Raw genomic sequence first — 16,815 nt, 5'->3', positions numbered from 1 at the left:
CATCATGTGTTCTGGGGGCAAATAGATGAGAGGGATTTGGCCAAGAGGTATCAAAAGAGGCATTCACTTAATGTGCCCCAGCCATCTGCACATCTGTTCATACAGCTCAGCATATGCTGTGTGCTGTGTTGGGCTTGGGAGACACAGAAAAGTATAACACACCCTTCCTGCTTTAGAGAAGCCGGGTTTCAAATCAAGTTACAGCATAAAATGAAAACATAAAAAGCAAAAAATTAAGGAGCTAAGCAGTTTGTGGTTGAGGTGAAAGAGCATTCAACTGAGCATAGATAGTGACACTATAACTGAGTACAGATGTTTTCTTTACATTTGCTATTTTAAATAAGGGCTAAATAAATTAAATATACCAACACACACATTGACATTAATTCTTACTGCAGCCTTGCTGATTACCCCCAGTTTATGAAGAAACTCAGCTAATAATAGATGTATTTAGTAAGTGCTTAATGTTTTAAGTTTATTAAGTGCTTAGTATTCTAAGCTCTATTTTAAAATTTTGTGTGCAATACGCATCCCACTGAGGGGCAGGTACTGTCATTTTCTACATCTCACAGCTGGAGAAACTGAGGCTCAGATGGGCCTAGTAAGGAGAAAGGTATATCAGGATCCACTTGAGGCCCAGAGTCAGGACTGTTTCCATTGCATCCGTACCCTCCCTTACGCTTCTTTTTCCTCCTCTTTGTTCCTAAGGCAGCTGGCAATAGATGCTCTGTCCATCCATCCAGTCCTTGCTTACTCAATTCTTGACATGCGCCTGCTTCTGAGCTAGGCTCAGAGGACGCAGTTACAGTCCCTGACCTCACGGCACTCAGTCTCATTGGGGATGTGGAAAGACACTGAATCTGTGAGTGAGTGAATGAATGAATGCCAAAAATTTCATTTTATATTTACATGAGGTGTCTTCAAGCCTGGACACATCGGCAGCCCTTGTCTTCTCTGAGTTCTAAAATTTGTGTTTCTAAGCCCATTTCCAAACTTTTTTAGCCATTTTAATTTCAGCATATAAAGTATCTGGGACCTCGTTTCCACCATCTGCACATTTATTGAACCCATGCTGAATGCTCCATCATCGTCTCATAACAACTGCCTGTACAAGAAAAGCCACCAAATCCAGTACGTGACTTTGCTGATGGTTTATTACCTTAAGGAAAAGCCTTACACAGAGAAATTGAGCAATGAAAACCCTTCACATTGAGCAAACACTTTCCACGCTACACAAACCATGAGAAAAATGACGACTGTTGTGAAACATGACAGATTGCCCAAGTGTTATTTTTCCTCTATTGGAAAATTCTAAGATGTTTCCTCATGTGTAGTTTTTCAGTCACAAAAATGGCAGTAGGAATATTTAAATATTAAATCACAGTTTGAAAATAGATATATACATACACATATATACACACACAGAGATACATAGTTGACCGTTGTGATTCCCAGATATGCAAGGTTATCATTGTGGCTGCTTTGCATCAAGACAAGTTTGTAAAAAGCAGTGACATAGTTCAACGTAATAGTCAGGAGCTAGATTACTTCCCTGTAATTGCTATGGACACACAGTACAAGGCTAGCAAGATTATAGACAATCATATCATTTGAATCTACTGTCTTTGATAATTCTGAATCATTTTCAAAGTTAAAATTACAGCTATTGTCAGTAAAGCGCCTCTTATAAAGGTCATGCCTTTTGATTTGGGGGACAGAATAACTAGGTGTAGCACAGGAAGAGATGGCTCAGGTATCAGACTATCCTGGGTTTCCAGTCTTGGTCTGCTGTTCACTAGCTGGTAAGATCTTAAGTAAACGATTAAACTTCTGTGAGACTCAGATGATAATGCCATATTCTGTAGGTTTGCTGTGAGGATTAACTGAGATATGGCAGGAAAGCACCTTCCACAAGGCTTGGTGTATGCTAAGCGCTCAAGTGCTTATAATAAGGTTTAGCAAGATTTAACTTGGTGAATTCAGGTCTCCCTCCCTTTTGCACACCTAAGCACACCTGAGTAATTCACTCTAAGTATGAATGTAAATTTCCTCAGCAAAGGTTAACTAACCCTTAAGGTACCTTTCCTTTGTCTCAGATCATGTAGTTAACAAGGGACCACAGAGGTGATGATCTATTTGGTCTATTTGAAGCCCCTTGTAGATGTGATTCTCCAATGGGAGTCATTCAGATCTTTTCTAGAGGCCTCCGCAAGAGAAGGGGCTGGTAGAATAAGCTGGTGTTTGGGCTCTAACTTTTTGGGGGCTGACTTCTCAGAAAATCTGAGTCTCAGATTTTCCATTTATAAAATGGTGAAGAGATGCATACTCAAAATTGCTGTAACAATTAAATAAGATAATGAACAACTTAGCATAGTGCTTGGCACCAAGTAAACAATCAAGGAAGATTTTTTTCCATTATATTTATTCTTCTTAATTTTTATTGAATCGGGCCACACCATTGCAGGGAAATTTTGACTGTTAGAAAGAGCTTCATTACATTGGATCCAAATTTCCTTCTCCATGGCTTCAACCCATGTCTGAGACTTGCCCTCTGGGGTCTGCATAAGATATTTCCATTTCTCAAAACCAGTGGCGACCGGGTTATTCTGATCACCTTCTTCCACCCATTGCCAGAATAATCCCTAGTTTCTCCAACCAGACTTCCTATGATCTTTGAATGCTAAGTTCAGTTTCCCAAATTGAGATGCAAATTCAGTAAGAACCTAGCTCTTGGGTTTCCACTGAATTTCAAATGGAGTGAGCTGTTATCCAGCCTTGTAATTTGTAGATGGCAGGTGTTTTCACTCTCAGAAAATCTAACATGATTCACACTGACTTACAGAAGAGATCATTCATGGAGTGAATTCTCTTTATACAAGAATTCTTGCATATGCATACGCAAATATATGTATGCATACATATGTATTTCTTTAAAATATTAAATGTCTCTTTTGCTAAGGCACTTAATATAAAATTTTGACTGTTAAAATCCTATTTTCATGTAGCTTTGGGAGAGCTTTGAATAAAAGTAGGAACACATGCACAGCTTCCTGTATTCATCAAGTATTTAATGAGCACCACTGTATGCCTTGCACTGGACTAGGTTTTGGGGAGGTCACAGTAAGGAGGATATATTCCCAGTCCTTTTCCTGTTTAGGAATCTGTCTGCACACTGCAAGAATTCCCTGTGAATAACTACAAAACATTCAATATGCAGCATTGGGTAAACAGAATCATCTTTTAAATGTGTGATGAGAGCTGGTTCTGATGGGAAAGAGGGGATAAGCTACAGGGGATTCCTGGGTTTTTGTGTGTCCCATGTATTTTGGATGCTTAAGCACCTAAATTATCAGAAAATCAGAAAATCTTGTCTTTTGAAAAGGAGCTAGAAGGACTATAAGTGGGAAAAATGACATTGAAAAATCAAGCCACTTATTGCAATATGTTTTCCTATTCTGACACATTTGGAAGCTCTAAAAACAGGGGGAAAATATGGGTTATAAAGACAGTCCAATTTCGATCTGAATCCTAACTTTTCCACTCACCAACTGGGTGACTCTGGTCGAGTTTTCTCACCTCTATGAGCTTCCGTTTCACATTTGTAAGAACAGAAATAATAAAGGGAACTTCTCAACATTGTCGTGAAGATTCAGTGAGCTAATATATGCAAAGCACTGAGAGCAATGTCTGGCACAGAAAAGGCCCTAAATAAAAGAATTCTAACAGTAAATATTATATTTTACTAATACAATAAATAATAGCCTGATATTCGTTAACAATAACCTTTTCCTTTTAGCTTCAACCTCTTCAGCTTTAAACCCCTGTTAAGTCTATTTCTGTTTCTAAACAACTGGTAAACCTCTATCTTCCTACCGGAAAACTGGCCATTTGGTCAGCAGAACCAAAGGCTGTGAAATGAGTCTCTGCAATAGATGTGTCCTGAGCATGGGGGCTCTTGGATTCCCACAGCCTCCAGCTCTAGAGGTCACCCCAGGCTGCTACCAAGCGGACCCACTTCTTGGTTTGACCCACACCCCTACCTGAACCTGTCTTGGTCATTTCAGTGGGTCTGGCGTGGTCTGCAGTTGGGTCTCTCAAGTCTCTGTAAAAGTAGAGGAATGTTCCAGGGCACCACTCTCAGGGGCCAGACAGGCCAGTCCAGAGGCCTTACCAATTCCTATGAGCCCCAAGCAGGACAAAGGAGAAGATTCAAGGAAGAGCCTGGCCAACTGCCCAAAGCCCTGCCAGTCAGCAGCTGATTCGGTGTGAGAGTCAATTGGTCCTTCTGAAATGGGCTGACCTTGCCCTGTCTCTGGAGTACTAACTGGGGGCTTTTCCCATCAATAAGAATGTTTATCAAATTTTATTTCTGACTGGGATAAACCTAATCTGTACCCTTCACAGTGTAGGGGTGAAGAGAAACTTAACTTCAACAATGCCCAGGTTAATGGATACAACTTTCCATTAAAAATCAAAATCAAGCAACTATTCACCTCACTTGGCAAATGTTTGATGACCTTGGGGTGCACACATAATTGGAATCAGGAAAGTTTTGGTGTGCTGACATCAGAATTACCCATTACAGTACCTCTTGGCAGGCTCCAAATTATAGATTATTCTATTTTTCCAAATTCCATCTATCCATCTGAGTGGACCCAAAGAGTCTTGTGGTTTGGCATCAAAAGGAGAAATCAGTGATATTAGAAGTCTACCTGATTCCATTTCTTGGAATTTAGGCAAGATCCTGCAGGACTTCTAGTGACTTGGAAAGGCTGGATCAGGCTTGGGTGTAGTCCAGAACAGCTAGAGACAGGCATTTTTCTTTAGAGTAGATGCTGAATGATGTCAAGGAGAAAACTCATAGTATGGGCCTGAGCAGCACCATCATGGGTCATTTGGGTGGTTAGAGGCAGAAAAGGAGGTCAAGGGTCCAGATCAGTGTAACAAGGAGTGAGCGGGAATTGACACAATAAGGCTCGTTGGTGAAAAGTTATTGGCCATAAGGGTTGACTGCTTCGCAGGCATTGGGTCAGTCCCCAAGACCCAAGATTTGTGCCTGCCTAATTGGAAATTTCTGAGAAGTCAGGGTAGGATTCCAAGTCAGCAAAGATGTCATTGGGATTCCTACAGCTCAGGTTACAGAAGCAGGCATTAATCCATAGGACCTGGCGGGAGAAGCCAAGCCCATCAGGACACTGGAAGGACACGTTGATGGTCTTGGACTTGTAGGGGATGCAGCACCTGTTGTCCATGCAAACTCCACAGTACTTGGGTTGATAGGAGCGTGTGCTGACGCAGCCCGCAAGGGTGAAGTTCATAGATGCCTCTGGCTGGTACACAGCCAGACACTTCTTCCCTGCCTGAAGGAAGGGAAAGGAGCTTTCAGTGGGGGTGCTCAGAGAATGGACAACCACCTTCTTCCCCTGAGCCCCCAGTTTTTCCCTTCTCACTATGTGGGAGCATTCCACCTTACTTTCAGCTTCACAGCATCCTCAAGCAAGGAGGGACAACAGCAAACACAGTGAGATCCAGCGTACCACACAGGGATAAATGGAGGACCACAGAGGAAAATGTTTTGTTTGGGTTGTATCTCGTAGCCTGCAGTTTCTCTTTTGTCTTGCATTTTTGTCTTGTCTATGGCCAGTCATTCATCATGGTTTCACCAACATGGGGAGCCTATGTGGCTCCTTCATCCAAGCAAGTTCCCCTGGCTAGCTAGTGGCAGAACTGGCATCGGGACTCCACACTCAGGGGACACGCTTTGTCCTAGCCTCCCTGCCTGCCTTTGCCTCTCGTGGCCTTTCACACATACCTTTAATATTCAACGTATTCAAATGGATTGACATTATTTAAAGGTAACGCTACCTTCCACTGGGCTATGGGCCACTTGAGATTTGCTGTTCTTTCTGTGTCTCTGTGGTATAATTCCATGCCTAGTACAGAGTAGGCACTTACTAAACCCATTGGATTGAGGGTTCTTAGGGTCTACTGGGTAAACAGTATGCTAGATCTAGGCTGTATGGTGGCACGAAGCTTGCCCAATTTGGGAAACCCTCTGAGGGCACATAATTCTGGAAAAAAAATTGGTTGGAAATCAAAATTGGCTTGGACTGGCATTACATGGTCCAGTAATGGTAGAGCCATCTCACTCAGCTTAGGACCTTTGCTGTCATTCTTCTGCAGCTGGTACCTTTTCCATGTACGTTTTCAGTTAAGAGACGTCTATGGAATGCTTACTGTATACCAAGCGCAGAAAATACAAAAGCTAGTATTACAGGGAAAAATAATCAGAGAGGAAGAAGAAGAAAGAAGAGGAGAAGAAGGAGAAGGAAGAAGAAAAATGGATCCAGTTGATCAATATATAGATGACTGGAGAAGATGTCTAGGGGATGGGGAGTGATGTTGGATGTCTGAAGAGGATCACAGGAAGCTGTGCTGTCTTTTCTACACTGGAGGCAACCCTGTCCTCAACATCCCTAAGAAACCATCAGCATTTCAAAAATGGAATAACCGTTGAATTTTTTGTTTTGTTTGCTTTGTTTTTCATGTGACAAAAGGCTGACCACTTCTAAGGCATGAGTGAGGGGGACTTGAATTAGATAAATCAGATCCACTTTTAACTCTGAGACTGGGGCTAAACTAATGTGGCCCAATTTTCTTTGATGCTTTATTTTAATTATCTTGGACTCTTAAGGCTGAAAGGGATTTCAGAGATCAACCCCAATATCTTAATGATGAGGGAATGGGGGCTCAGTGATGAGCAGAGATTGGCCACAGTCACATGCAATTAATGCAAGTAGACATTTGACTCTGGGGGTCCTGAGCCTTATTTAGTGCTCTCTATATCACCAGTGTGGCTGCTGTGTGTGAGTGGGCTGGCACAGGAGTGAAGGGAGGATGGAAATTGGTAAGAATCCCTCAGAATCATTATAGAAGATCACTCTTGAGGGTCCCTGAGGTTTCTCTGGAGTGATCCTGATTCTAATAATATGATACCTACCAAAGCTTCCATTGACTGAAATTCACAATGCACCAATCTGGTGACCCACATTATCTGAAATACCTGCCACACCAGACCTACCAGGTGATCTTAACTATTCCCACTTTACAAATGCTCCCAACGAGGAAGTTCAGGAGCCAGGCTCAAACCCAGGTTTTTCTGCTTGTGAAGTCTAGACGTCCACCCCTGCTCTGGACCCACCTTAATGAGTGTACGGATGTCCACATCGCATGGCCGCAGGTTGCAGAGGCGGCTCTCTTGCTCAGGCCAGCACTGGGCGTTAACATTGGAGATTCGCGTGGAGACCCCCAGGCCGCAGCTGGTGGAACAAGGGCTCCAGGGGCTTGTGTAAGCTATGCAGTTCCTGTGCCACGGCTCCACCTCACCCACAGCATCTGTGTATGGGGACCAGAATCTGCATGAGTCTACAGCTCCCACCAGCACCCAATCCTCACCTTTACCACACTAAGGTCTGGGGTTCCCCCAGAACTCTGGGGAACAGAGAGAAATTGGCTATCCCTCCCCACAGGACAGCAAGTTGGCTTCTAACCAGCAAAGGTACCCAGGGAGTAGAGGACATGTTCTGAGCTCCTTGTATGTTTCTGATCAAGAGAGGCAGTGTGGAAGCATGGGAGGAAACCCATCTTTAGAGACAGGTGGACCCAAGTTCAAATTCTGCTCTACCACCTACAAGCTGTGTGATCTTAGATAACCCACCCAATAAAACCTGCCCTGGGGTGGCAAACAACATAGGCTAGATTTTACTGTATGATCAACTTGCTAGGTACTGGAAAGAATGAGACAGAATTTCACTCTTGTTGCCCAGGCTGGAGTGCAATGGCGCAATCTCGGCTCACTGCAACCTCCACCTCCTGGGTTTTAAGCTATTCTCCTGCCTCAGCCTCCCAAGTAGCTGAGATTGCAGGCATGGGCCACCATGCCTGGCTAATTTTGTATTTTTAGTAGAGATGAGGTTTCACCATGTTGGTTAGGCTGGTCTCAAACTCCTGACCTCAGGTGATCCACCCACCTCAGCCTTCCAAAGTGTTGGGATTACAGGCATGAGCCACCGCGCCTGACCGGGAATAAGAGTTTTAAAAGACATTCTCCTGCCTCTGCAGAGAGAAAGTTTATTTGAGGGAAGTTCAAAGGCAAGTGGCTATATCCCAGCACCTAACATTTTGTCTCAGTGATGCCGAGGGCATACTGGGTAAGAGGGCATACAGGCTTCTTTGGGAGGCCAAAGCAGGTGGATCACTTGAGGTCAGGAGCTTGAGACTAGCCTGGCCAACATGTTGGAACCCCATCTCTACTAAAAAATACACAAATTAGCCGGGCGTGGTAGCGTGTGCTGTAATCCCAGCTACTCAGGAGGTTCAGTCACAAGAATTGCTTGATCTGGGAGGCAGAGGTTGCAGTGAGCCGAGATTGCGCCCCTGCACTCCAGCCTGGTCTAAAAAGCGAGACTGTGTCTCAAAAAAGAAAAAAAAAAAAAAGAAAGAAAGAAAAAAGAGGACATACAGGCTTCAGAGTCAAATCACCAGGGTTCAACTGGCAGCACTGTTACTTGCTGGCTATGTAACTTCCAATAAGCTAGCTCACACCTCCTTGCCTCAGAATCCCCACCTGCAGATAGGGTTGGCTACAGCATCTCTTTCCAGTGCCATGATAGAAAAGATGACTTCATGCCTACGAAAGCACCCAAGCTGTTCCCAGCCTTTAGTAAGCTAAAGCCCTTAGTTAATGTGAGTCTGTGTGGTCATTTGACTGTCAGCCAACTCAACTACCCACTCTTGGATGGTCCTATTGATGCATGTATCTCCTGCATCTAGAAGATAGTAGGTGCTCTCTAACTATCTGAAAAATGGAAAATGGTAGGGAGCTCAAGACCAAAGCAGGCTAAAAGCTGTTAAGACAGAACTGCCTACAGAAAGATGGTACAAGATGCAGTGGAGAGGAGGCCTGTCCCATCCAAACGCACATGTGCATGAGGAGAGGAGGGAACAGGCAGAGAGGGAAGGGATGGAAAGACAGATAGAAGCTCAGACAAAAGAGAGAGAAAGAAGGAGAGGAGGACAGAGAAAAAGAGTGTGTGTTTGTGTGTGTGTGTGAGAGAGAGAGAAAGAAACAGGGGGAAGGTAATAAAGGTAATAAAAAGAATGAGGGGAGGGAAAAAGACAGGAAAAGATAAACACAGAAAAGAAGAGAAATCTACTTAGGATTAGAAGGAGAAAGAGGAAAGGTAAGTCAGTTCCTCTAAGCTTATAGGTGTGCAGGGAACATTGATGAATGAATGCAGGAATCACTGAGTGAGAGAGGGAGAGACTTGAAACGGGAGACATCCAAGGACAGGAGGGGCAGGGCTGACAGGAGCTGGAGCTGCTCTTGGGAGGAGGTGGGGAGGGAATTGCCCAGGAGGATAAAGAGGCTTTGGTTTTTGGGTCACCTCGGCTAGGCAGGGGCTCCGCTTGTGCTCGGTCAGAATGGGGTCACTGGGCCACACACACAATGGCAGACAGCTTCTGCCTCCCTGCTCCCCCCGTGACCCTCGTGTGGCCCTGCTGGGGAGGTGGTGGTGGGACAGCTGCCTTGCTGCCCTGGGGCTGCTGGGGACAAAGCCTTCCTCGACGCCTCCTCCTATCCTCACTGGACTGCTTCTCCACCTAGCAATTGTGTCTCCTAGGGTGCATTTGGCAATGTCTGGAGGTGATTTTGGTTGTCATATCTCTGAGGGAGAAGGTGTTTCTGGCATCTAGTGGGTAGAGGCCAGGGATTAGATTGCTGGGATTTAGTAGCCATGCATTAGATTGCTACTAAACATCCTCCAATGCACATGACAACCCCACCACAAAGAATTCTTTCATCCAAGATGTTGACAGTGCCGAGCTTGAGAAATCCTGCCCCACACCATCCCTGAGCAATCTTCAGCATATATAATTTTTTTTAAAAAACTACCAATACTTCTAGAACTCCCCACTCTATTGCCATTTTCCCACTGCTCTCTACTGCTTGCCTCGTAAGCACTTTCCTCTAGAAATGTCCTCATCTGCTGCCTGCCATGGCATCAGATGCTCCTGGTTTTCTTCATACATCCCAACCCTCCTCTCTGTTTCCCCATGCCTCCTCTTATGCTGCTCACCCTTCACATGTCAGCATTCCCAGATCTCTGCCTCAGGCCCCCCTCTGTCTCACTGTGGATGTTACCCTGAGGCCATCCCAGCCATCACCACCAGCAGCTCCAAGCAGATGACTTCAGAGCTGTCCTATTTCGTCTCCTTCCTCCCCATAAAGATAAACTGGAAGCTCCTCAAAAGATCCTGTGGGCAGGGCACTCTGCCTTAAACTCAGTCTGTTTTAAACAAAGTAGATCTCCCTTGGCCCAAATGTGCTCATTCTCTTGTATTTGATCCTAGGCAATGGCAAGCCCTGGGAGTTAGCCTCTGTCCCTCTTTCTTCTTCACCCCATGCATTAGATTGACATTAAGACCTTCAGTCTTACTCAAGCAATGCCTCTTGTGTCTGTTGCTTCTTCACTGCCTCTACTCCCACTGCCCTAGTTCAGATCCTCATTAGCCCATCCATCTATCAACCCACCCATTCATCCATCCATCCATCCATCCATCCATCTTCCATCCATCCATTAATTGATCCATCCATCATTCACCTATTTGTCCACCATCTATCCATCCAATCATCCATTTATTTATATATCTATCTACCTATTCATCCATCCATCCATTCAATTCATCCATCCATCCACCCATCCATCTGTCCCCTCGTCTACTTATTTATACATCTATCCATCCATCCATCCATCCATCCATCCATCCATCCATCCATCCTCCATCCATCCATTAATTGATCCATCCATCATTCACCTGTTTGTACATCATCTATCCATCCAATCATCCAATTTTTTATACATCCATCTATCTATTCATCCATCTGTCCATTTATCAATTCATCCATCCATCCATTCATCCATCCGTCCACTCATCTAGTTATTTATACATATATCCATCCATCCATCCATCCATCCATCCATCCATCCATCCATCTATACATACATTCATCTATCTATTCATCTATCCACTCATCTACCCACCCATCTATCTATTTATACACCTATCCATCAATTTATCTATCCACTCATCAATCCACCCATCTATTCATACATACATCTATTTATCCATCCATCTATTAATCCACCCATTCATTCATCATCCATCCATCCATCCATCCATCATCCACCTACTCATCCATCACCTATCCATCCACTCATCCATTTATTCATTCATCTATTTATCCATCCATCTCTTCACCAATCCATCCATCCATCCATCCATCCACCCATCTATCTATTCATCCATTTATTTATCTGTCTATTCATCCATCCATCTACCCACCCACCAGTATGACAAACATTAATTGGATACCTGCTAAGTGTATGGCACTGGGCTAGATTCCAGTAAGCAGCAGTGAAACAATTGGGCCTGTCCCCACCATCGTTTTCCAGGGCTTCCCGTTATCTGGGTTACCTGGCTGAAATCTCACCTGCCTACCCATCTTCATAGCAAGGGGGAAGCCCCAAGTCATCATGAAGCTTCTACTAGACCCATCTCCTCTTGCTCATACCTCCTCTCCTCAGGTACCCACATACCTACCCTTTTTCCACCACCCATCCCTAACTCTTTAGGAGGATAATAATGGATTGCACTTTTAGGGCTTTGTTCTTTACAAAGCACTGCTCATTTTATGCTGGGAGGATCCCACAGGACAGACTAGACAGATGGGATTATTTCTGTTTTACACATGGGGAAATAGGGTCTCAGGGGAGGTATGACTTTCTCAAGGTCACAAAGCTAGTAGGTAGTGGACTGGGGAATGAGTCATTTTATGGTGGTCAGAGCTCCAGGAGGGTCCACAACCCATTTGTAGGGTCCCACCCCCAGCCCACTGGGGCTCACACCCACCGAAGACTCCTGTGTCACGGGGTGCAGTCTTGCGTGGCCTCTTGGCGTCGTCCTCACATACCCACTGCTCACAGCAGTGGCCGGGTATGCTCACGCGCCGCGGGTGGGGGCACCAGAGAAGCGGGGGGCGCACTCGGAGGCACAGTGGTGTGCAGCCCACCGCGCCGTCGATGCACGTGCAGTTGTACTTGCAGTTAGGCTGGAAGGACTGGCCGTTGTTGTAGCGCACCCCGTCCAGGACGCAGCCCACACCGACCACCTCTGCAAACACAGGCGGCGGGTCAGGCCCAGTGGCCTTGGTGCCCCTGGCTGGCCCAGCTGCCTTTATAGGGGCTCCATGTGGACCACGCCCCAATCCCAGGATCGCTCCCAGCATGGAGGAGGAACAGAGGCACAAAGGCAAAGGCAGGGAGGTGTGAGAGCGCACAGGGCAGGGCTGAGTGTTTGGTGGGACTTCAGCAAAGGGAGTGCAGGAGTTCCTTTATAGCTTCAGCCAGCACTCGGGGAGTGGAAGGATGCAGCATCCCGAGGGACTTGGCTGGCTTGCTCCCTGCAGGGTCCCCAGCACCAGGCACAAAGCCTGGTACTGACAAAGACCTGCCGTTAGGGCTCATGGTTCTGAAGGTGACCGACTTGTAAAAAAAGCCAGAACACTTCGAAACACGTGTTCCATTCATTCCGTACACATTCATGGAGCCTTCTAGGTGCTGGGGACTCAACAGTGGACAAAACAGACAAAAGACATGCCCTCAAAGAGCTTATGCTGTGGAAAGGTCATATGGAATGTTGGCAGTTACAAGTGTCTGGGAGAAAAGTGGAGCAGGGAGGGGAAGTTGGGAGGGGGGGAGACAGTTGCAAATTTATTAATAACCCTTTCCCTGTTTAGAAAAAAAACTTCAGCTAGCTGCCAGAGCTCATTTAATTTTACATAAACATGCTTTTTGAGGTTGAAGCAAATCTGACTGATTTTCTATGTAAAAATAAAATATAAAAACTGTTTCTTGGAGTTCTTTCTAAACAGAACTAACATCAGAATTGTCTGAATCATCAGAATAATCTATTTCAGAAAAATCAGATTCATCAAGTGAATCCCAGCCAACTGTTGAAGAACAATTACGCATAGGAATGCTGGGTTTTCTAGGATTTGACATTTTCAGTGATCGAGAATTACTATATTTTGTAAATGGAAATACCACTACTAAAAAGACATAATGCTGTAAATAGAATGATATCTTTTGTTTTTCAAAGTTGGTATTCTAGAATGATGTGAATAGAATAATAAAAGTGAAATATTTGTGGCAAAATTGTTTTGGGGTAAATGCTGCAGCCTCTAGTGCTGCTGGTGAGTATTCTCAGCGCAAACGGGAATAGGGCTAAATCGGGTGGATGGGGAAGGCCTCACTGGGTGACGATGCTCAGCAAAGCCTGAAGGGGGTGAGGAAGGAAGCCCACCCAGGGGCTGGGGGAGGAGCTTTCCACATAGGGAGGGGCCCACTTAAGTAAAAAGACCAGGGGTGGGAGCAAGCCTGGGCTGTGGGAGAGGTCTGAGGAGGGGAGACAAGAAGGAAAAGGGAAGGAGAGGAGGTCAGAGGAAGTGCAAAGCTGTTAGAGACTAGCACATAGTAGGTGCTCAGTAAGCAACTGCTGAATGAATGATAAAAAGTGCGCTTTGCAAGAGCACTCTTGGTGCTGAGTTGAGGACAGATCAGAGGGCAAAGGTAGCATGGGGGGGCCACCCTGAGGCCCAGGTGGCAGGGAGCGGTCTGAAGCCAGAAAGAGAAGAGCTCAGCTTCCAGACAGATTTGGAAGGAGAGCTGCCAGGACTTACTGACAGAGGGACTGTGTGGGGGAGAAGAGAGGAGTCGAGAAGGAGGAAGATGCTCTGTCCTCCTTGGACAAGCAGGGTTTGGGTTGGGTGGACTCAAGTGTCCTCAAGCGAGACGCATGGTTGACAACCAAGTGGCCATGTGGAGTTAGTTATGCCAGTATGGAGTTCCAGGGAGAGTTGGGGACTTCTAGGCCAGATGTCATCCCTGACACCATGCTGTCTCTGGAGGACAGCTTCTGGAAATGCAGGTAGAGAGCCCCGGACATGATGAGTGGCCACCCAAGGAGGAGCAGTTTGGAATCTGCAGTGGGCCAACAGTTCTGTCCTTCAGGGTTTGCCCGAAGGTGGCTATTAATAATAGTAATAATCCTAATGTGTAGTAGGCATGAAGGTTTTCGAAGTACTGTCTCTGTTATTGGATACTGGGTCTCCTCTGTATTGCGCAATGCATTACTTATTTTATTCTATACAGAAACACTATCACATTATCATCTTTGTCTTTATATACAGCAAAACAAAGTCTCAGCAAGGTGAAGACATGTTGTGTCCAAGGTGAGCACAGCAGGAAGCAGAGTCCCGGTTTGTGTGAACCTTGCTGTGGCTACTGTTTTTCTTGGGGTGCAGTTATCCGTGCAGGAGGTGCAGAAAGGAAAGATGCTAACATCAACTGACCCTCTGATCTAGTGCCCGGCACCATCTGATACATTATCTCATTCAGTTCTCCCAATGACTTCATGAAGACAGTTTTATTTTTCTCCTTTGATGGACAGGACATCTCTCAGAGAGGTTAAATGATTCATTTGTTCAAGGTCACGAAACTGGTGAATGATACAGCTGGGACTCAAACCCAGGAGACCTGACTCCACAGCCCATTTCCTGCCACCAGACACCAGTGAAGGAGGGGACAGAGGAAGGCAAAAAAAGCAGAGGAAGCGCTGGGTGAATCACTCATCTTTGCATTCTGAGTCACCCTGCCTCTGCCTGCATGCTGTCTCTCCGGGAAGAGTGTGTGTGTGTGTGTGTGTGTGTGTGTGTGTGTGTGTGTATGTGTGTGTGTGAGAGAGTGTGTGTGTGTGTGTGTGTGTGTGTGGAGAAGGGAGTGGGCTAAGCCCGGGACTCTGCCCCTGCATGTGGAGACTTTGGAGGGAGAGGTCAGTGCTAGATGCCCGGAGTCCCCAGCACAGTGGCTCTCCCCACCAGCTGCACAGGGAACCCCAGGGGAACCTGGGGAGCTTTAAAAATTGTGATCCTCATGCCAGGCCTCAGAATATGGGGGTGGACCTGGGTGTCAGTATGCTTCTTTTGTTGATCTCCATATTTTTAAAGTTCCCCAGGTGAATCCTGTTTGCAGCTAAGGTTGAAAACCATTGCATTGGCCAGGTGCGGTGGCTCACGCTTGTAATCCCAGCACTTCACGAGGCCGAGGTGGGTGGATCACGAGGTCAGGAGATCGAGACCACGGTGAAACCCCATCTCTACTAAAAATACAAAAAAAAAAAAAAAAATTAGCCGGGCATGGTGGTGGGCGCCTGTAGTCTCAGCTACTCGGAGAGGCTGAGGCAGGAGAATGGCATGAACCCAGGAGGCGGAGCTTGCAGTGAGCCAAGATCACGCCACTGCACTCCAGCCTGGGCGACAGAGCGAGACTCCGTCTCAAAAAAAAAAAGGAAACCATTGCATCTAGAAGGCACTCCAGTCTCTCTCATTGGAGCTTTGGATGGGGAAGCGAGATGCTGCTACTGGCTCTGACCAGCCTGCCCACCACAGGCTAGTGGGATGCATGATGGCTGCAGATGGTCCCGTCAGCTGACTCATTCACTTTCTAACTAATCAAAGGCGAGATGGTGAAGCCAGCTGGGTTTCCTTCACCACCTCCTGTCTAATCTCAGATCTGCAAGTGCAGGTGTGATCGAGTTAGCTTTCCTGTTACTGAAGCACTTTCAGGAATTCAAGTCAACTTGCTCTGCCCTCGGGGCCTTCCCTCCCTTCCCACACCTCCCATGGACCCTCAGCTCATGCTGTCAGCAGGGACAGTGGGCCACGCCTTGTTGTAGCTCTGTTTGTGTTTGCGGCCTTACCTATGTTTGTTGTGTGAAGAATCAATGGAGGGATGGGTGGATGGGAGCTGGGGTGAGCTCTACTCTTTATTCAGCTCCTGCCATGTAGCAGGCACTTGACATTCCAACCACCCAGAGATATAAACGTTCTTTGTCACATTTTCCTTGAAGAAGAAACTGAGACTTAAAAGGCTAAGTAGTTTACCTAAAATCATAGTACTAGTGAGTGATGATGCTGGGATTCCAGCTCGGTTGCCTAGGTCCAAAGAGCATGCATGAGTTTACTACTCCCTCACTCTTCACTATGGGGGATCTAGGCCAGGAGCTAGACCTGCTCCCTCCTCTAAAGGTGGCCGTGAATAAGACTGAGGTAACTTTCCTTGCAAGCCAAGCCAAGAGCAGCCAATCACTTTTTTTTTTTGGCATTTCCTTATTTATTCTGCAACAACCACGTGAGGTTGGCTTTATCAAGTTCCTTAAGTGATGTGCACATGGTCACGTAGCTAGCAAGTGGCAGAGCCAGGATCTAAAACCCAAGTGTGTCAGCCTGTAAATATCATAATCCTCCCACCAAACCACACTGCCCTCAGGCCTGACCCAGCTTCATTTAAACGTAGAGTAGTGTTTGTGCAACTGAAATAGCCAAACGATGTAACTCAGAGGTCACCCTCTGCCCACAGATGTATTTAGTTTGGCCCACAGAGTGGTTTTAAAAATATTTTTGAATGCATTGCCAATGTTTACAAATCATACATAAATCTATATACCTAGATTCTCTTGAAAACTAAGCATGCTGAACAAGACCTAGCTTTTTTCTGCTTGGCCACAGTGGCTGGGCCCAGTTGGGTGATCTCTGAAAGCCAGGGCTTGCACACACCAGATTGCCATTGACCCCATCATACTCTGTTTGAGTTATATAAGCCAGGGTTGCAATTGCTCATTTTTATTACCTGCCTT

General features: G+C 45.9%; 1 protein-coding gene across 1 annotated transcript in view; it reads right to left on the bottom strand.

Moving 5' to 3' along the window:
- Nucleotides 1-1,040: 1,040 nt before the first annotated feature.
- CCN4 (cellular communication network factor 4) overlaps nt 1,041-16,815 on the bottom strand; it is a 39,922-nt gene continuing 24,147 nt past the window's right edge. Inside the window, exons 9-11 of the mRNA XM_058443683.1 lie at nt 11,974-12,234; nt 7,202-7,395; nt 1,041-5,360 (exon numbers count right to left, since the gene is read on the bottom strand). Coding sequence (XP_058299666.1) covers nt 5,061-5,360; nt 7,202-7,395; nt 11,974-12,234 — 755 coding nt within the window. The 3' untranslated portion in view covers nt 1,041-5,060. The remainder of the gene's footprint in view (nt 5,361-7,201; nt 7,396-11,973; nt 12,235-16,815) is intronic.

Source organism: Hylobates moloch, unplaced genomic scaffold, assembly GCF_009828535.3.
Source record: "Hylobates moloch isolate HMO894 unplaced genomic scaffold, HMol_V3 SCAFFOLD_9, whole genome shotgun sequence".
In the NCBI taxonomy this organism is placed as follows: Eukaryota; Metazoa; Chordata; class Mammalia; order Primates; family Hylobatidae; genus Hylobates; species Hylobates moloch.
The sequence above is the reverse complement of the archived record's forward strand: the minus strand, read 5'-3'. Positions and strand labels throughout refer to the sequence as shown.